We start from the raw sequence: 20549 nt of genomic DNA, 5'->3' as shown, positions 1-20549 counted from the left end.
AAGGGAAGGGAAGGGAAGGGAAGGGAAGGGAAGGGAAGGAAACTGGGTGGGCTTTAAGGTCCTCTCCGACCTCAGCCATTCTATGATTCTATGTGCTGTCCTTATTGCTTCCACTTAATAGCTTTTCGTAATAATATCGATAGCCTTGTTTGCTTCAAAATGCATCACAGCCAACAGCTCTGGTAGGATCTAATTATCTCGTTCCCATTCCATGTAAGAACACCTTTAGATAAACAGCATGGTTTCGATGCTGTTTCAAAGGTCATGCCATGCAAGCCATCTGTACCAAACAAGAGTCTGTTCTTTGTTTCTCTTGACTTTCCCAGATAACAGCACTGATAGCTCTAGATAATGAAAAGCAGCACTGCCTCGCAACACAGACCGTGCTTATTTCCAGGCAGATGTCATGACGGTGACAAGTGAGCAGTTCCAGTTGTCCCAAGGATGGCAGTGCAGCAGGTGGCAGCTGTAACCCTAGAGCACAGCATTGCTCTTTGTCTTCTCGGCTAAATCGGGGAGCTGTCACTGAGCTGCTCCCTGTGCCAGCAGCCCCGCTCCAAGCAACCCGGGGAGCTTTGTGTATCACTGGAGTGAGGCTCACATTCTCCACGTCAGTTGTTTTGGCACTGGAAGGCAAATTAGCTGAAGACACTCTAAATCACAGAGTACTTTTTTGATGCATTCCTTGAGGAAAATCATACTGAAGGAACAGAGAGCTCCAAATTCTGGAGATGGGACAAGGAAGAGTGGAGGGGCAGTTCTGAAGCATTAAGACCAGGTTAGAACAGACTTTATAGCTTCCCTCTGGCATCACTGTGGCCTAAATATCACTGTTTGTGATGGGGAGGAATGATGCAGCAGAGCTGCATGAAAGAACTTGCACAGCAGCCGGGCAGTAGCCTTACACTCACTGGTTCAGAGGACTTAAATCATGGAATGGCTTAGGTTGGAGGGGACCTTCAAGATCATCTCATTCCAACCCCCGGCCATGGGCTAGTTGCCCATGTAGTGCATGTACATCTTTTTTCCTTTTCAGAATGAGCGTTTTTATTTTGAGAATGAGCGTTTCATTTTCCCCACTGATGACACTAAGAATGACCCCCAGAATCAAGCCTTCATTTACTTGTTATGAGGAACACATAATAGTCACAGTCAGCTGAAACGTAAGAGCTGGTGTTGACCCTGATCTAATAATGCACTGACGTGATTTGGCTGGGGTTGCCATTCACTAAAGAGATGTCAAAATAAATGATTTCAGTCCATTATGCAGCAAAGGCAGTGTCAAACCAAGGGAAATTCCCAGAAGAGGTTAAAACATTCATAATTAATTTCTGTTCCTCTGCGAGCCTCTATCCTAAAGAAACAGAGGATAATACAATGTTCAGATACCCACATTTTGGAGGCACCTCTCATTCCTTGCATCACTTGGCAGTGGCAATAATTTGCTTGATCTAAAAATCAGTTTGCAATTAGTTGTCACTGCAGTAAACGGCTCAGGCAGTCCTGCATGGGTCTCCCCATTGTCACAGCGATGGCATGGCAGGATGCTATATTTAAGACTTGAGGATGGGCACTCCAACATGGGGAACATTCTTTTGGGGAGAGTCATTCTTAGTGTCATCAACAGGGAATGGGAATAGGAAACGCTCCTTTGTCCTTTCTGTTTCGTGGAGACAGGCACTCTCACTGTAGTCTTCATAGGGTAAGTTGATTTATCTGCAAATAAACTCCGGTTTACAGCAGGATTTTAAATGATTTTATAGCAGCATCTTTGTATGATATATATGATGTGTATCCTGTTATTTGCATCACACCTCAGAGATGGGTTGTGCTTTGTGATTGATCTGCTTTGAAGCGTTGTTGCTGTTTTTCCAGTGTTGTTCTTAGGCAACTAGTTTTAATTCATGTTTGCTCACATGAATCTATTTTGCTTTATTGATTTGTTAAGAAAAATGCACATATTTGGATTGAAAAATGTGTATTTTAACAGCTCAGCACTCTATTGCTTTGCAACAAACACCAGATTATAGAGCACTGGAAAATTCCCAGGAAAAAACAGAAAACAGTATATATTAAAAATAACCTCAGTAACTGTTTGTGTATGTGGAAGCAAAGATTTGATGCCCTGCAGTCATTCTGCAGCTGAAATAGTCCTGAAGAGAGTCATATTCTGGAAAATAAAAAGATATTTCTTTCTATAAAGATCTGTTTTATTTTCCCATATTTTGTTCTTGCTAGTGCTTCCTTGTTTCAGTCAAAGTCAACATCCACTGAGGAAATCTGTATTTTCATCTGCATTTGGGGATATTTTGCTCTAACCAGAACAGTGCTTTGCCATGCAGCTGTGCTTCTCCATGGGCTGGTCTTGCACTAGTTGTTTACTTTGACAGAAAATCAGAATGCTTGTCAGAGATGTGGAGCAGTCATGTTTATTATGTAGTATTAAAAAGAGGTAAAGCAAAAATGCAGTGAAAAATCTGTCAAGAGAAAATTCCAAGAGTATAAAACAGGAGCAGATTGGCAAGTGTGTTTGGTATCATCCAGCACCATTACATCTCCAAAGAGGCAAAGCAGGAAGAAATGGGTATTGAACATTCAGAGTGGTGGCAGAGCCTTGTGCTTTTCCCATGCAGGCAGGCTTACAGGAAAAGCTAGAGCTCAGAAAAGAAGAATTCCAGTGCTTCAGGTGGCAAAAATCAAAGAAATAACAATAACTGACATTTACTTACTCCTGTATATTTCTGAATCAAATCCCGACTCCTTTCCGTAATATTCTACAAGACAAGAAGGAAATGCATTTAGGAAATCTCATTCCCGTGTTTATCTTCCCCTCAAATATGTACAGTGACACTCAGCAAACCGCTCTTTTCTCTCAAAGCAACTCTTAATGTGACCTTCAAAGTGTCATCATGCAGTAAAACATCAATTTGCTTAATGACACAGAGGTCGTTCCTCATCCGGAGGGCAGCGAGTCTCCCACAGAATTCCTCTTTCAGCAGCTGTGGTTCTTTGGAGGCATTGCCTGCACCACCCAATGTTGCCCCAAGAGCTGTTGGTATCACAGCATGAAATGCGATGACTTGGAGCTGGAATCTAAGAACCAATGCACTGAAACGGGATGAAACCGAGATGCTCTCTTACCTCTAAGCCCCAAGAAATGCACACAAAATAAGATATTTTTTTCATTTTGGCAATAGCAAAGCTCACTCATAAGCACAAGACCAGTATTGCCTGTAAACAGCTGAAGTGGAAAGGATGAGAGGGGAAGCACAGCCTCATCCCGGGTCCTGTGAGACCCTCCGTGACGCCTGTAGGCACAGTGAGATATGCTGCAAGAATCACTGAGCCCAGAGATCATCACCAATTGTTTCCAGGGAGAAACAAGTGATTCCTCGGGATGCACTCACAGGACTGGATAAAGCATTACCCTGTTGAAGTACTCACTGTAACTGTCAGCAGCTTTGATATGCAGTTGGGTTACATGGGGGGAAGAATTGCAAATGATCAGCTAATACAGCCCCCAGGTGATTCCTGCAGCATGTTGGTGCAGCAGCACTGCATGACCCAACCTCTGCCACATCCAGGCAGGGTCAGAACACGGTGCAGTTACAGTCTGGATGGCAGGGCACAGGCTATTTGGCATCCACTCCCCCCACAACATAGTTTCCAGACTGAAAATCTGCTTATATTTTAAACTTTTCATTCATAGTTCACTATCTGATGTTCTGTATTTTATTTCATCCCTAATCATCACTGTTCCTCTCATTTCCCTTCTCATGGCTCTCCTCACTTGCCTGTATGCTATATTGGGGGTCTGAGCTCATGGAACACCCTGGAAGAACATCCAGCGGCTTTAGAGCATCAGCCTGCGGAAAACAGATCAGCCCACAGAACGCCACTTGCTTACTCTTCTGATTAAACTTCAGCCACCTTAAAGACTTACTAATTTATTTATCTGAGTCCACTTTCTGCCGACGTTTTGGGTCACAAAACATCTCCTTCTTAGTTCAAATGACAGAAGGCGGTATTGTATGAACTTTCATTTGCAGCATTGTCAAAGCAAAATAAGGACACAATGTTAACTGAAGGGCACTTTGTTCAGCTGCCTTGTTTGAAAGTCACTTTATGTTTTATTCCATTCCAGCAAGAAAGTTTGCCTCTGACTTCACAACATGGGAACTCAAACATTCTTCCACCATAGAGAGGAGGAACAAAAGGAGGAGAGGCAGCAGAGGTTGCAAATGACCTCCATGACTAGAAAGAAAAGGTTCAAAACCAGGTAAGGCACAGAGTTAGGGATGGTCTGAGTAAATCAGGTCCACACGGGACTTTCTGAAGCATTGCACTCAGTTTTGAACACAAACAGCTTTGTTGAATGTTTAATTTATGAAATTATGGGCAATTGTCTGGATTCTTTTTATGTGCATCTATCTCTGGAAGTGAGGAAGAAGAAACTTTCAGCCTTTCGGAGTTATCCATAGCAGCTGCCCTTGCCTTGACCTCTGAAACACCACGGTAAGTCAAAAAATCACTATAACAAAAACAAGCCTTGTGTCCAATATCACCTTTCTATGGGGGTCACAGGTTCCAACTCATTTCATTGGAAGCAAAAAGACCAGGTTCAATCAAGAAATTTTCAATCTGAAAATGCAGGAAACTAAATTATATTCCCTTGGTTCCTGTGGTGCTGAGTAACATTACCCTCCTCACAAGCAAGAGCTGAAGAGAAACCATATTTCATGGGAATAAATGGAAAATACAGATTCAAATTAACAAATGATGGTAACAGATGGAGCTCCATCCTCTTTTATAAAAAATCTTGGCACTGGTCCTGCTGTCCATCCTTCTGCCACGGCTGAGCAACACAAGTAGTTAGCAGCATCTCTCCTCACTTTAGCTCTTCTGCCAGCTCTCCACGTGTGATTAGAAGTGATTAATAGCAGATCCCCTTTATGTGCCATTAAAGCATTAAAACTCGTGGTAGCAGTGTTGGTTTCCGTGAGGCACAATTGCCTGACATCATACTACATATGACATTCGAATTGATATTTCTGTCCTTGACACTTGCTTGGATTTAATCAAAAATATTTTGTTGTTTACTATAAAACAACAAAACAGAAAGATCAAAATAAAAGAGTGTTATCCTAACTTTTGACAGCTTTTGACATCCTCTGTTGCAGGAATTACAAGCTGAGAAGAGAAGCAGCCATTTTAGAGCTTGAGCAGAGGGGGCAGAAGAGAGTTTGTTTTGGGAACGAGATGGAAAAATTGGAAGAGGAGGTTATTAAGAACTGCAGGCTGCTGCGTGTGAGAGCCGACCGGAGAGTGCTTCGGAGGAAGGTCAGATCAGATATCTCCATTGATAGCAGAAATGCCTACAGGGTTATAATTTCCAAGACTAACTATCATTCAGGAGAGGATACCAAACCTAACCAGGTGATGGGACCACCTCAGTACTGTCAGCAGTAAGGACAAGCCCTTGCATCTCTCCCACCGAAGCATTATCACACATTATCACACATGTCCCTTATGTAAAAGAACTTGTGTAACAGGAAAACAGTCTCTTTCCACTGCCTTTATTTAGTCTGTCCTTGTCACAGGCTGTAGAAAAGGCACGCAAGGAGAAGGAATACATTGAGCTGTGTTCGGGTCGAGCACCTATGTTCTGGATCCCCCTCAGAGTACACGCCGTCTGGGAGAGGATGGAAGTGACACTGACATGTACAGTCCTGGCTTCCCCACTGCCACAGGTGACCTGGTACGTCAGTCGATGCCAATAGCTCGTGTGCCAGCATGGCTAAAGAGTCTGTGTGCCAGTCAGGAGGCAACCAGAGCGGTAACATCTGTGTCCTGACAGAAGAAAGAGAGAGCTTAACAGATCACTGAGTTCCCCAATTCCACTATTAGGACTAGTGAAGATGTGAAGTACTCGGTGGGCCCTGAAGAGAGTGGACAGTCTTATGGGGCAGCTTTGAGATAGGACAGACACTTTGATCTCCATGCCTCCCTTGGTGCTACATACTCTGTCCTGTGGGCAATCTCAGGATTTAAGTGATTAAGATTATTAATTTACCATTAATAATCAAGGGACAGAAAGAACCGTTGACGTCACTGACCATTCCTGCCTTGAAAAGTTCTACGTATGCAAACATTTGAATTATTAATGACTTTGCAGGCAGATAATGCTGGTACTGTCAGAACTCCTGATGAGGAGAAGAAGAGAGAATGGCCTTAAGTTATACCAGGGGAAGTTCGGGCTGGATATTAGGAAGAATTTCTTTCAGAAAGAGTGGTGAAGCATTGGCACAGGCTGCCCAGAGAGTTGGTGGGGTCACTGTCCCTGGAGGCTTTTAAGGAAAGGATGGATGTAGTATTTAGGGATATGGCTTAGTGGGCAATATTGGTGATAGGTGGATGGTTGGACTAGTTGATCTTAGAGATCATTTCCGACCCTAATGATTTTATGATTTCAGAACAATCTCTTTGAATTATTCAAAGAACAAAAAGAATAAGAACTTTCCACACATCTCCAGTTGACAAAAGGAAGCAAGAGACATTGCCTCAGACTCTGTCAAACGACCTGCAAAGCAAAGAGCATGAGAGGAGGAAGCAACAAACCAGTGCAGAACAGCCTACAGGCACTTTCCAAGCAGCCCTAGAGAGGAAATACATGTAAAGTTAGGGTGGATTCTAGGTTAGCTGCAAGACTGTTCCAAGTTGATTTGGGATGAAAACAATAAAAGAGAGATGTGACCAGCTTTCTACTCCTCTTCTGTGCTTCTGTGGTGTTAGACATCACTAGCTTTAAAAGGAAGTGTTAATCGCATCAGTCAGTCTCTTCATCCCTTTCTCATGTCACCTGTGTGTTCAACTAGGTATAAAAATGGAGTCCCCATTGACCTCCGTTTAGCCCCAGCAGGAAAATACAAGATCAAAAACAAGTTTGGAATGTTGACCTTGCGCATCAGCAGGTAAAGTGTATGCTCTTGTCTTTGAATTACTTGAATAAGACTCACTCTCCTGAAACCAACACTTCCTGTATGCTAGAAAAAAAGAGAGCTGTTCTGGAATCTGACCCAGCTTGGCATTGTTGTGTTGTGTTTGGGCTGAGCCTTTGCCATTAGTAAGCAATCTCAACAGTTCATAGTGTTAAATATTTGTTATTACCAAAATTTTACAGCCTCATTAATTTTTACTTCTGGGTTTTTTTTTTTGCCACGGCCAAAACTTTGTCATCCAGGATAATGCCATGCCCATTAAGAGCAATTCACAAAAAAAGGTGTACCAATGTGATTTGGGACTGAGCAACATAATTACAATTACAGCAGTTCAGCAACCCTGTGAGCTATGCATGTGATAAATACTCCTGCATATCTTCACTGGAATCTGGTGTTTGACGGCTCTCTGCTTGCTTACTACGTGTGCATCAAGATAAAAGAACTGATCCCTAAGAAATTCTTCCAACCAACAGGAAAAGCAGCTTCTCAGTGAAAAAAAAATGTCTGCTTCTAACTCTAGGGATTAAAGGGAAACCTCTTTGAATTTGTCCTGTAAAGTATAATGACTGCAACCTAAAAAGGATGGGATTTTTTTTTTTTTCCAGATGCTCCATGGAAGATTCTGCAGAATATAGTGTTGTAATTGAGAATCAGTATGGCAAGGCTTACTCATTTGCTACAGTGCTTGTCAGGAGTAAGTAGAAAATGTTCCTTTGCTTTTAAAATTTTCACATTCTTGAGATTCTTTCAAATATTTTCAGTACTAAATATTATACCATTAAAAAACATGCAAGCACCTTGGAAAAAAAATACTAATTAAAAAAATTAAAATAGAAAGAAGTGAGCACTCTGCTAATATGAAAGGAGAACACCTCTCATTCGTTAGGGAATGAAATAGTGTTTAGCTATTGCCAGACAATGTGCAATCGCAGATATAATGGCCCTTCTGTCACTTCTGGAGTCAGGCAAAATCTTCTCGATTGCATATGGACACAGCTGTGCTATCACTACACTGAAATTGTACTAAATTGAGATACTTGGATATATCTGGACTGATATAAAACTTGTTTTGATATAAAACAGACAAGCACACACAACATATAGAATACATAGCACTCCTAGGAGTCTGGTTCATTTCTAAAGTTAAGCAAGAAATTGGTTTTCAGCGGGCTCTCTTGATGCATGGAATACCATATTCCTCTCCCACATTAGTCACAAGAGCAAATACAGTAACTGGCACAGACTCTTTGGGGTCTGGTGCAAGCCAAACTCAAACATGGTGATGGAAGTAAAGTACGACTGCCTGAAAAGGGAAATTATATCATGCTTTAAGAAACGTGCCATGTGTACGGGGCTGCTGAATCACGGCCTGAACCTCTGATTGACCACCTGAGGCGAGCAGTGAGTCAGCCACGGGAGCACAGGTGAAAGCAAATCACCAGTGCTGCAGGAAGGGGTGGAGCCTGGCTGCACCTCTCCTAGAGCCATTTAAGAGCTGACCAACAGTGGGGAAGGATCTCTCTGGAGATCTGCTCCATCAGAGTTCATCTTGTAAGCCCAGGACAGGGTGAGTGACTTTCTCTTATTTCTCCAATATAAATTATATTAGCCAAACTCCTGGATATGTATCTATACCATCTGTATATTCATTGATTAAACAGCCACGTAACCTCACAGAATCATAATTTGGCTGTTCATACTTCCTATATACATAAATAAAGAGATATAGATCATAATTTTGTATCTAAAAGCCAGAATAGTCTAGATCTACAGAATAACAGACATCTGAATGCTTTCAGTGAGAGTCCAGGGAGCAATTTAAATGGCAACAGACAAGAAGGAGGTGGGCAAGTTTGCTTGGGGGATCTCACAGGACATGAAGTGATAGGTGTCTCTGGCTGAACGACTTGCTGGCTTGAACAGTTATTTTTTAGAAAGAAGAGCTCTGTTTTGGCTTAGATAGTATATTTGGTTTAGAAGTATGTTGGATTTACATAGTGTACTGATGTATGAGAACTGCTGAATCACGGCCTGAACCTCTGATTGACCACCTGAGGTGAGCAGTGAGGCAGCCCTGGGAGCGCAGGTGAAGGTGATTCAGCTGTGTGACCAGATGGGGTGGAGCCTGGCTGCACCTCTCCTAGAGCCATTTAAGAGCTGGCTGCCTCTGGGGAAGGATCTCTTCTGGAGATTGCTCCCCTTGGAGTCTTTTCAGCAAGCCCAGGACAAGGATAAGCTTCCTATCCATTCTTCTTAATGCGATAACCTGTTCAGCATAACTTCCTTGTATATTTCTTAATTATAACATCAGTATATTCATTGGTTATACAACTGAGTTCACAGTTGGTGATGATTTATTATATTCTTTGCTCTGTCATGGGTTGTTATCGTCGTCCTTACACTTTGAATGATGTATTTTGATCACAACTGAATACCATTTTGAGATGAATATACAAACAGAAGAATGCGACTTGAGAGTTTTGCTGAAAGTGTATTGTTTATAGTATCTTTCAAGTCCTATATTCTATGTCCCTCAAAAATCAAAATTCTAGAAATACATGGTACACACTCATCAATTCTAAAAGTAGATGTATACCAGCCCAGGAAATCTCTATTTCTAAGCTTTCCCAGATTCCTAATGTCCCTTTACCCCAACAGTGATGTACAAAAATGTTACCATGTGTGCAATGCTTCTATATGTGCTCATGGAGTATGTTAAGATCAGAGCAGGCATGATGAGGGCCATGGGCTATTCCAGAAATCCTTAGATGTGACTGCTCTTTTCATTGTAAAGTAGCTGACTAAACTCTTCTTCCTTGGGTCTTGCATTCTGAACAGTTTGCAAGTGTTGTTCCTTGTGATTGTGGTGAGAGGCCCACACTTTTCCTTTTCCCTTGACTCTGTCTAATATTATCTTAGTAATATGATTCTTCTTTTTGCTATTTATGTTTAACCTTCTGAAAATAGAGACTATACCAAGGCATTAATCCTTCCTCCACTGGAAACATTCCTCATCTTGCAGGCAGGCTGATCACACCTCGTCTCCCAGCTTCATGCTGTCTGGAATGTCTTTGGTGCCAGGGTGAGGGTCTCTGGGCTCAGTGATTTACTCTTTGCTGGGTAAAATTGGTTGGAGGGCTGGGTCCAGAGAGTGGTGGTGAAGGGAGTTGGATTCAGCTGGCAATGAGTCATATCAGTAGTGTTCCCCAGGGGATGGTTTGGGGGCCGGCCCTGTTTCATATCTGTATTGACGATTTGGATGAGGTAGATGATGGCCTCAAGTTGTGCCAAGGGAGGTCCAGGTTGGATACTGGGAACAAATTATTCTCAGAAAGTGTGGTGATGCATTGGCAAAGGCTGCCTAGGGAGTGGAGGGGTCACAGATGTTTAAGGAAAGGATGGAAGTAATACTTCAGGACATGGTTTAGAGAGCAATATTGCTGGTAGGTGGATGGTTGGACTGGATGATCTTAGAGGTCTCTTCCAACCTTAAAGATTCTATGATTCTTGCAGCATATCTCACTGTGCCTACAGGCATCACGGAGGGTCTCACAGGACCCGGGATGAGGCTGTGCTTCCCCTCTCATCCTTTCCACTTCAGCTGTTTACAGGCAATACTGGTCTTGTGCTTATGAGTGAGCTTTGCTATTGCCAAAATGAAAAAAATATCTTATTTTGTGTGCATTTCTTGGGGCTTAGAGGTAAGAGAGCATCTCGGTTTCATCCCGTTTCAGTGCATTGGTTCTTAGATTCCAGCTCCAAGTCATCGCATTTCATGCTGTGATACCAACAGCTCTTGGGGCAACATTGGGTGGTGCAGGCAATGCCTCCAAAGAACCACAGCTGCTGAAAGAGGAATTCTGTGGGAGACTCGCTGCCCTCCGGATGAGGAACGACCTCTGTGTCATTAAGCAAATTGATGTTTTACTGCATGATGACACTTTGAAGGTCACATTAAGAGTTGCTTTGAGAGAAAAGAGCGGTTTGCTGAGTGTCACTGTACATATTTGAGGGGAAGATAAACACGGGAATGAGATTTCCTAAATGCATTTCCTTCTTGTCTTGTAGAATATTACGGAAAGGAGTCGGGATTTGATTCAGAAATATACAGGAGTAAGTAAATGTCAGTTATTGTTATTTCTTTGATTTTTGCCACCTGAAGCACTGGAATTCTTCTTTTCTGAGCTCTAGCTTTTCCTGTAAGCCTGCCTGCATGGGAAAAGCACAAGGCTCTGCTACGCTCTAAATACATGACCAAAAATATGATACAAGCTAGAGGTCTCTGGGACATCTATCTCATGCTGCATTTCATTTTTGTTTCATAGGATCCCTTCTTGCCAGAGAGGCAGACTTTGCCTCCTCACTGAAGCCACTATTTTCAAGAGAAAAGGAGCCTTTCACCCTCTCCTGTTACTTCACTTCTGCTTTACTTGACCACCAACGAAACATTACCTGGTTCAGAGATGGTCTGTATGCAATAGCTACGCTTATACACATAGAATATGTATACATATGACTACACCGTTTGATTTTATAGCTGTAATCTAATGCTTATAGGAGAGGATTAAAATTAGGGATTCATGAGCTGCTCCCAGTTCTTATCAAGACAGATGTTATTTATTTGCATCCACAGGTAGAACTGCTAAAATATCTGGCAGAATCCAGAACATCCTGTTCCCTGCTGTGAAGAGTACCTTTGACTCACTAATTTCATTGCTCTTTATTGCTCTCCAGGATAGGGGCTGTTCTTTTTGATCTGTTCTTTCTGTGCAGAGAGAACACAGAGGGATGGCAATAAATAGGATCAGAGTCCATGGGTATAACTGTGAGGTATATTATCAGGAGTGTTTTGCAGATCCCTTATCTTGCTGTTCTGGTTTTGTTTTATCTGGTTTTTGATGGTGAGTTTGTTGGTTGTATTTTATTTTTTCATTTGGAAATACATCGATCTTCACTCCACCAGTTCAGGTGGATCTCCTTTACCCTTTTCATGCTTTACAGGTGAGTTGCTGCAGAACTCAGAACATCAGGAACTGAAGTATCAAGACCAGGAAGCTTCTCTAAGAGTGTCACGTGCTTACAAAGAAGATGAGGGATTCTACACAATCCGTGTCCCCTCGCTGGGTGGATGCAAAGAGCAAACCACTTATGTGTTTGTTCGAGGTAATAACAGGATGCTGTTCTACTTAAAACAAAAGCTTGTCTCCTAATACTTTGGCATAAAGGAACTCACTGCCTCATTCTCAAGAAAGTTTATCCCAATTCTGTGCTTTTTTTGTTACAATTAACAGAATGTCCAAATCCTACATTCAATTGTGATTAAGATGTAAAAATATGACTTGTATTGCTTGGACACACTTATAATTAAGTTACTGAGTCAAGGTTTTGGTACAGAGAAGAAAATCTTAACCACAATAGCTTGGTGTTCCTGCAGATGCTGCAGCAGAATCAGCCGGTGCACCTGGATCCCCTCTCAATGTGAAATGCCACGACATAAATAAAGATTGCTTGATTCTTTCTTGGATAGCACCCAGTGATAATGGAGGAAGCCCAATCCTTGGATATTTTATTGAAAGGTCTGTACTTCTGTCTGTAAGAGAAAGAAACCTCATGATCGTGTTGTGGGAAAACCAGAAAGGAACTCCACGGGATACATTCCATTTCAGGTGTACTGCTGGGTCAGAGAACTGGGTTCCATGCAATGAAAAACCTGTGAAAACGTGCAGATACCCCGTGCTGGGCCTTGCTGAAGGACAGGCATATCAGTTCCGAGTGAAAGCTGTCAATAAAGTGGGGATCAGTCATCCTTCAAAAACCAGTGATCCAGTTATAATGTTTGACCCCAGCAAGAGCAAGAGAGTGACAGGTGTGTACTAAAAGCAGTAAAGCTTGTTCCTTCAGCACAGTGTGAGGCTGCAGTACAGATGAATGCAGTCTGTCCAGATTCTCCTCATTGCTAAGAATACCAATGCAGCACACTGCTGTGCTGTTCATTCACTAAGCCCACCTCACTACTACTCTGGAACAGAAAACATCAAAACACTACAGGTATGAAATGTCTCTGAATGTGTCATAAAACATAGTTATGCATATAATTATATCACACAGTTCGGATCTCTATCTTTTTCAACAATCTCCAAGCATTCTGACACAGCTCTGTATCTCCTGCTGGATAACACTGTTCTGTTTGATATTACAGTTATTCCATATGACGAAGGCAAGATGATAGAAATCTTCAAGGATGACCTAGAAGGTAAGCTCAACCTATACTGAGCCACTCCCTTAGAAGTGACTTAGAGAACAAGAAGAAAACCTACTTGTAAGCTGCACAAGAAACTATCATAAACAGTACAAACTTCTGTTAAAAATCTTGGTTTTCCTGTCCCCCAAATATGTCTCCTCCTTTATACTGAAGGAAGAACATAATCTGTTTTAAAATAACATTGACTTTTCTTCTACACTATATCTGAAGGCTGGATCAGGCCCTGAGCACTGATGAAGCTGTGGGTGTCCTTGTTCATTGCGGAGTGGGATCAGATGGCCTCTGAGGATCCCCTCCAACTCAAATGACTCCATGGTTGTATGATTCTGAAGTATATCTGGTTCTGACTTCCCATAGGACACATTAAGGTTCCCCTGCCACCCACCAATGTTCATGCAAGTGAGGTCAGAGAAGATTATGTGGCTTTGGCATGGGATGAACCAGATCCGAGAGGCAGAGAACCACTGCAATATTATGTGGAAAAGGTAAGAAAATAACATCACACAGAAAGGAAATTGCTGTTATTCCTGGACAGGAGTATTTATCACATAGCCTACAGCACAGGAATCATTATTGAATGCAATTAACTGCTGGTGGCTGTTTAGAGCTGACAGTGGAAATACCCCATCACCGCTCTTAAGATGGGGGGAAGCCTTGCTCTTAAAAAACAAAGCATCAATTAGTAAAATGTAATCCACAGAATGGTGGAAGAGCATTAACAGGGAAACTGTTTCTGCCCCATGGGCCTCCCATGTGTGGAAGGGCTGTGAAGAACTGTACAGTAGTTCACTTTTCAATTTCCCTTTAGTTCTTTTGCTGGTTAATTAGAACCTCCTACCAATTTACCAGGTACTCATTTCCCATTTGCTGTACTCTTCCTGCTGCACAGGGACCTTCTGTTTCCAAGGAAGAAAAGATAACATGTCAACACGAAATTGATTAGAAATTGGTTACTTACACTTTTTAATATAAAATATATTTTCCTAGGAAGACTGATTCTGTTGTCTGTCAGGAGTTTTAAGCTTTTGTGAATTGTAAATCACCACCTTTTTCCTTACAGTTGCTTGTGGGCAGCAACTCCTGGCAAATGGTCAATCTGGATATGCCAGTTAATTCCCCAAGATTTGCACTCTTTGATCTCATTAAAGGAAAACCGTACCGTTTCCGAGTGCGGTCCGTTAACAAGTATGGAATCAGTGAGCCATCCCTGCCCAGCGAACCCATCACCGCTGGAGCAAAACTCGGTAATTATTTCGCTGCCATACACTACACTACTGATGGAAAAGGAGATGTGCTACAAAACTAATGTGTGGATTCCTCCCCGTCCCCATCCCACCTCCTTTAAACTTCATGTTATTTTGTTATGCAGCCGTTGCTTTGATATCAGGAAACCTCTTAAAGCCTTAAATCCTCCTTTAATTACTTTGCAGTTGGTCAATGCATTATAAATCTAACCAAGCCACAGAAGGGGAATTACATTTAATTAAGTAAGGGACAGTGGAAGCCTGTGTTTAATCCAAGCATGCTTCCAGCACTTGGTTACACGTCAGTGTTGGAAGGAATGATACAACTGTGATTGCAGAAGCAGCCATTTTCTAGGGCCTTCAGATAAGGAGTAGTGCTTAGAAGGCTGATTTGTTTTGGTTTCTTCCCAGGACTGACAAGACAACAGTCAGAGACTCATGTCCATGCCTCCATTGGGCAGAGAGGAGTAGCTGTTTCTCTTACTATTTCATTTTCTCACATTAAAGCTGCCCTAGTGTTCATTAATACCGTCCTTTGTTTCTCAAGAGTGAAGCAGGTCCCATTGCATAGAGGAGTCACGTGAGAGTCAATGTGAGTCCTGTTTCTCCTTTAATTCAGAGAAAGTTACGTGGGTGTAACTGCAGGAATCAATGGGCTGTCAGGGGAAGGAGTACGAGGAGCAACAAACCTAAATATGAGCAGACAGGGACAGTGTTTATGGTAACTTGCTCTAATGTGTAAACAAAGCTCTGGGAAAGGTGAATAAATCAGTGAACTCACTTAATAAACACATTTGAATTTACATTTTCTTTTAAATAAACAACTATTTTTCTGTTTTTATTTTTTCTTTTGCAGCTCCTTTACCACCACCATCTCAGGTTTTAGCTTTCAGAGACACCAAAACGTCTGTTGTTTTGCAGTGGGATAAATTAAAAGATGGTCTGGAACCTCTGGGCTACTACATATATTGTCGGGAGACTGGGACAGAAGAATGGCAAACTGTCAACAATAAGCCTGTGACGTGTACTGAGTGCGTGCAGCTATTGTACTCTATTGAGACAGGGTGCAAGCTTGGATTCTTCTCTTTATGGCCAGAGTCATATTTCAGTTAAAAAAAGAACTTCCTTCACTGCACACACAGGCATGCATGCAAGCACCATATCATCTCTTAGCATTAAGCGCTGCTCACCAGCCAAAGTGCCCCCAGTCGCACTTCTACATCTAAAGCTGGACTGACAGCAGTGTCTGTGTGTGTCATCGTAGACTCTCAGTCTGCAGAAGACAGACGCTGTGGCATGACTGGTAGAACCACATTCCATTTTTGTTTGCTTTCCAGCAGAGTACATTGGTGTCACACACACAGTATTTGGAAAATCTCCCTTAGTGGTGAGAGTCACACGTGAACCGAAAAGTCCACTAAAACTCTTATTTATTGTACTGGCAGTGCCAGGCAGCAGTGTGACACCTTGGTATCTGGTCTATACTGTCTGACCTATTGGTAACTATTTTATGTGACATGTTGATTTGTAATGGCAAATAAGGATTTTGCAAGGAACAGTTTCTTATTAGAATATTGCCATCTATTCAAAAGACCTTTCACTTGCTTTTTGAACAATCAACACAAACACGGTAATTCTTTCTCCTAGATTTACTGTCCCTGGGCTGAAGGCTGGAAAGGAGTATGTCTTCTGTGTGAAATCTGTCAGTGAGGCAGGATTGAGCGAAAGCTCTCCAGAAACAGAGCCTATCACTGTAAGGCCAGCAATAGGTAAGTAAGCGATGTGCACGTAAATCCCTCCAAGACATATCTGCCATGCACAGATATTATTACGTATCATGGTAATAATACTGAGCAGATAAGCAAAGCAACAGATTTTCTTGTATCCCCTTGCTTCTGTTGTCATTTATGCTTGTCAAGAGTGGGCGATGTTAATTAGCACTTTGATTCAGCAATGTGTTACACTTTTAGTACTCATTTGGCACTGGTTCAACTGATCATCTTAAATGTACTGTTACCCTGGTACTTTGAAATCAGCAATGTTAATTATTCTAGAGAACTTGCAAAGATCTCCCCACCACATAAGTCGGTAGCCAACCCTCAGTGGTCACTATTATATCAACCCACTGCTCCCGTCTTTTCTATCCGGCAAACTGTAAGGCAACATGCATGAAATGCCCTGAAGCCTGTCCATGACTTTTCTTGTGACATCTTAACAAGAATCTGGTCTCATCCGAATGCTTCTACACAGCAGAAGTGATACTGTGAGATCTTGACATAAACAGAATCACATCAGATGTGACAGATTTCTCCAACCTGGTTTGTCCAATATGTACCCCCCCTTTCCCTAATTCCTAGATCATAGAATCATTAATGTTGGAAAAGAACTCTAAGATCATCCAGTCCAACCATCCACCTGCCACAAGTATTACCCGCTTAACCACGTTTCTCAGTACTACATCCACCCTTTCAAACCTGCACTGAGCAGTGCTGCCTTTTGTCTCTCCCTTTGCTGCACAGCTCGCCCATCAGCACCACGCGGCTTTGTTCAGCTGAGCTGTGGGAAGGACAACATGACCATCGGCTGGAAACCCCCGAAGCGTAAAGGAGGAACAAAGATTCTGGGTTATTTCCTGGATCAGCATGATGCATCTGAGCTAGATTGGCATGAAGTCAATATTCAGCCGATTCCTCAACGAGTTTACACGGTATTAATTTCAGTTACAATGCTGTCCTTCTTTATGTGTACCATGTACTCTTTATGTGGGAATCATGGGAAAAGGTGCTTTCTTCTACTTCCTCCAGCCCAGAACTTCATACTCTCGTAAGATTCCCACCATGAAGGCCATGCTAATATTTTCTCTGCTTTTCTGAACCCAAAGGTTAGCAACCTTGAAGAAGGCCATCTGTATGAATTCCGTGCGTGTGCAATGAACATGGCAGGTGTTGGGGAAGTATCTGAACCCAGCGACTTGTTCAGATGTGAGGAATGGACAATGCCAGAACCAGGTACCTCTCGCAAAACGAACAGGCAGAAAAACACTTCCATGTATACTAGTTCTGTTCTCGCTTTTCAGTGGCTCTGAGGGACTTCTCAAGGCTGTAGGTCTGTGTGAGTCCCAGTATACAAATGCACACGAACGTTTCTAGGGACGTTCTGATTCAGATGTAGGGTACTGTTTCCACATTTCGCTGATAAAGCATCAAGGTATTTTTAATAGTGTTGTTTCAAAAAAAAAAAAAAAGCTCTAATGTCTTAACATTATTATACCAAAGCTAATAACATTAAATCACATATGCATTTTTTTCTTAGAACCTATCTCTACAGTTAATTAGCATAGAAAGCATTGCTTCTGGACCCACTGTTCACATCTTATCATAAAGCTCTGCTTTCTGATTTTGACACAGCGTTCAAGTTTGAATCTTTTAATGCCAAAGCTTATCAGCACATTCTTCCTTGAACAGGTCCTCCTTATGATGTGAAGTTCACTGAAGTGAGAGATTCCTCCCTGATGCTGCACTGGCAAGCACCGTTGTACACAGGTGCAGGTCCAGTTACAGGGTATTACGTAGACATGTGTGAAGAAGGGACAGAGGAATGGAAGCAAATAAACAAGCAGTCCACGGCTGCCACTCATATGAAGGTCAGTATATGCACTCAGTATCCAAGCATTGCTTTGCAACACTTATTAATTCCTGTCACTGCTTCCTGCAGGTTTCAGACCTAGACACAGAGAAATGCTTTATTTTCCGAGTAAGAGCACTGAACAAGGCTGGGATTGGACCCCCTTCACTTGCCTCAGATCCTGTGGTGGCTAAAAGCAAGCCAGGTATGAAACTGAGCGATGAATTGCTGTGTCTGTACGCGTTATGCTGATTCCTATGAAAAGGCTTTATTAAATATTTGCTACACATTCCATGGCAAGAAAAAACCCTAGTCAAAGTAAAGTTTAGTAAATTAATGTGCCCAAATGAATTTACTCTAGCTGTACATTCTGGCTTTAACATCTAATGTCCAGATTCATAGAGTCATCAAGGTTATGTAAACTTCTAAGATCATCCAGTCCAACTGTCTATCTGCCACCAATATTGCTGACTAAACCCCATCCCTAAGCACCACATCCACCCTTCCCTTAAACACCACCAGGGATGGTGACCGCACCACTTCCTAAGCAACCTGTGTTGTCTCTGGGAGAAGAAATTCTTCCTCATATCCAACCTGAGAAGCTAAGCTAACTGATCTTCATAAGTAATATTTCGGTTTGCTTTCTTTCTTTCATTCTGTCATTCAGGCACAAATGAAATTGAACTCGGGGTGGATGAAGAAGGGTTCATTTATATGGCTTTTGAAGCTCCTGAAAAGAATGACTCCTCTGAATTTATCTGGTCAAAGGACTATGAAGGACCACCAGATGCTGACAGAGTTCAGACAGAAGAGAAAGGCAATAAGTGAGTAGATAATGTGCAGAGAGAAATGTACACTTGCTCCTCAATGTCACGTACAAATGACTGTAAGTACTATATTTGATGTTGCAGATGTATCAAATGTGTTGTATTCTTTTAATAAAAACACCAACGTAATTTTTGAGTGAAAAATAATATATTATTACCTTTATTTCTAAGATCTAAGCTTATATTGAAAGATCCATCAGAAAAGGATCTGGGAATATATTCAGTGGAGGTCACAGACGTAGATGATGATATCTCTGCCAGCTGCACTTTAACACAAGAAGGTAAAAACTTGTAATTAACAAGCACAAAAATCTAATGTACCGTAATTTTCTAATATTAGGTGTTTAAAGGAAAGCTTCTCCCAGAAGAATGGCGGCTGATGTCACTTAATGATAGTTGTGTCATTGGAAAGATGTCTCTCATTCCCTGACAGACCAAGGACAGTTTGGTTTTCAGATTCCTAAGAAAAACTACGATCTCAGAAAGTCATTTTTTCCATTAGAGTTCAGATTTCACACACACAGTTTAATTATCTAAGACTTCTCTACTGTGTTTTTTGAGTTGATACAACCAATGGTCTCCTCAGACAGAACTAAGAGTTATTTCCGCCACCTTCTCCAGTCCTCCCTGTTTGGAATGTTTTGCACTTACCGTCTTCTTGACACAAATAAGGCTCACTGACAAGTTAAATCCAATTGCTATAATTTTGCTTTGGTCTAATTGTACTAATCTAAACAATTTGTTATATTTTGTATTTCAGATCTGGACAAGTTACTGAAACGTAGCCATGAAATCAGGAACCCATGTAAGTTGGACGAGTCATAAGCCACTCCCAGACATACAGATTTTGAAAGGGGAACACTGGCACAGTCTGGGCTCAGCCGAATTTTGTGGCTTACATACGAATTCCTGTTGGCAGTTCTTTTTGTTTTCCAGTAATAAAGCTGATATCTGGATGGAATGTTGACGTTCTGGAGAAAGGAGAAGTGCGGCTGTGGTTGGAGGTTGAAAAGCTGTCACCAAATGCAGAGCTGCACTTAATCTTCAATGAGAAGGAGCTTACAAGCACGCCAGTATGTTCTGGTATTTTTAATTCTGACTTACTTTCCCCTTCCTGAACAGGGATACAGACCAACTGGGCACATACCACATTTTCTAAATTTTCATCAGATCTTTTGGTGGTGTCTTTGGGAGGCTCTGGGGCTTGGTTTCACACTGTGCATAAACAGAAAGCCAACTGTCTGATTCTCAAGCTGTCCAGATCTAACATCAGGTCAAAAATAGAGAAGGGACATGGAAAGAGGAAAGAAAAAAAGGAAAGGGGAAAAGGAAAGGAAATGGGGGAGAGGGGGGGAACAGTTAAAAATAGGGAAAAAAACAACTACTACCAAGCAAATAAAAAGCAGGGATTAAAAAAGAGATAGGAGTGTGCAAAGAATTTCAGAATTTCATTGCAATGTTTTTTTTTTACTTTAGTTGTTGTTGTTTTTCTCTTTTTAAAGCAGCATGTAGTAAACCTTCTGTAGACCTTGTCCATTGTTAGAACTATATTTTCTGCACCGGCGAACTGACACAGAAATGCATGATTATGAAG

At 41.8% G+C, this 20549-nt stretch overlaps 1 protein-coding gene across 1 annotated transcript in view; it reads left to right on the top strand.

Annotated features, from left to right (window-relative positions):
* The first annotated feature begins 36 nt into the window (after window positions 1–36).
* Window positions 37–20549, top strand: part of MYOM3 (myomesin 3) — a 28250-nt gene continuing 7737 nt past the window's right edge. The window contains exons 1-25 of the mRNA XM_010723512.3: window positions 37–1702; window positions 4145–4279; window positions 4441–4515; window positions 5181–5340; window positions 5601–5758; window positions 6876–6971; window positions 7604–7692; window positions 11067–11111; window positions 11324–11464; window positions 12000–12161; window positions 12433–12574; window positions 12665–12864; window positions 13198–13251; window positions 13618–13745; window positions 14321–14504; window positions 15361–15535; window positions 16152–16273; window positions 17024–17211; window positions 17386–17512; window positions 17969–18147; window positions 18219–18333; window positions 18796–18952; window positions 19127–19236; window positions 19716–19760; window positions 19892–20028. Of these exons, the coding sequence (XP_010721814.1) occupies window positions 4173–4279; window positions 4441–4515; window positions 5181–5340; window positions 5601–5758; window positions 6876–6971; window positions 7604–7692; window positions 11067–11111; window positions 11324–11464; window positions 12000–12161; window positions 12433–12574; window positions 12665–12864; window positions 13198–13251; window positions 13618–13745; window positions 14321–14504; window positions 15361–15535; window positions 16152–16273; window positions 17024–17211; window positions 17386–17512; window positions 17969–18147; window positions 18219–18333; window positions 18796–18952; window positions 19127–19236; window positions 19716–19760; window positions 19892–20028 (3096 nt within the window). The 5' untranslated portion in view covers window positions 37–1702; window positions 4145–4172. The remainder of the gene's footprint in view (window positions 1703–4144; window positions 4280–4440; window positions 4516–5180; window positions 5341–5600; window positions 5759–6875; window positions 6972–7603; window positions 7693–11066; window positions 11112–11323; window positions 11465–11999; window positions 12162–12432; window positions 12575–12664; window positions 12865–13197; window positions 13252–13617; window positions 13746–14320; window positions 14505–15360; window positions 15536–16151; window positions 16274–17023; window positions 17212–17385; window positions 17513–17968; window positions 18148–18218; window positions 18334–18795; window positions 18953–19126; window positions 19237–19715; window positions 19761–19891; window positions 20029–20549) is intronic.

Source organism: Meleagris gallopavo, chromosome 25 (assembly GCF_000146605.3).
Source record: "Meleagris gallopavo isolate NT-WF06-2002-E0010 breed Aviagen turkey brand Nicholas breeding stock chromosome 25, Turkey_5.1, whole genome shotgun sequence".
In the NCBI taxonomy this organism is placed as follows: Eukaryota; Metazoa; Chordata; class Aves; order Galliformes; family Phasianidae; genus Meleagris; species Meleagris gallopavo.
Note: the sequence above shows the minus strand (reverse complement) of the source record. Positions and strands in the feature narration are given on the sequence as shown.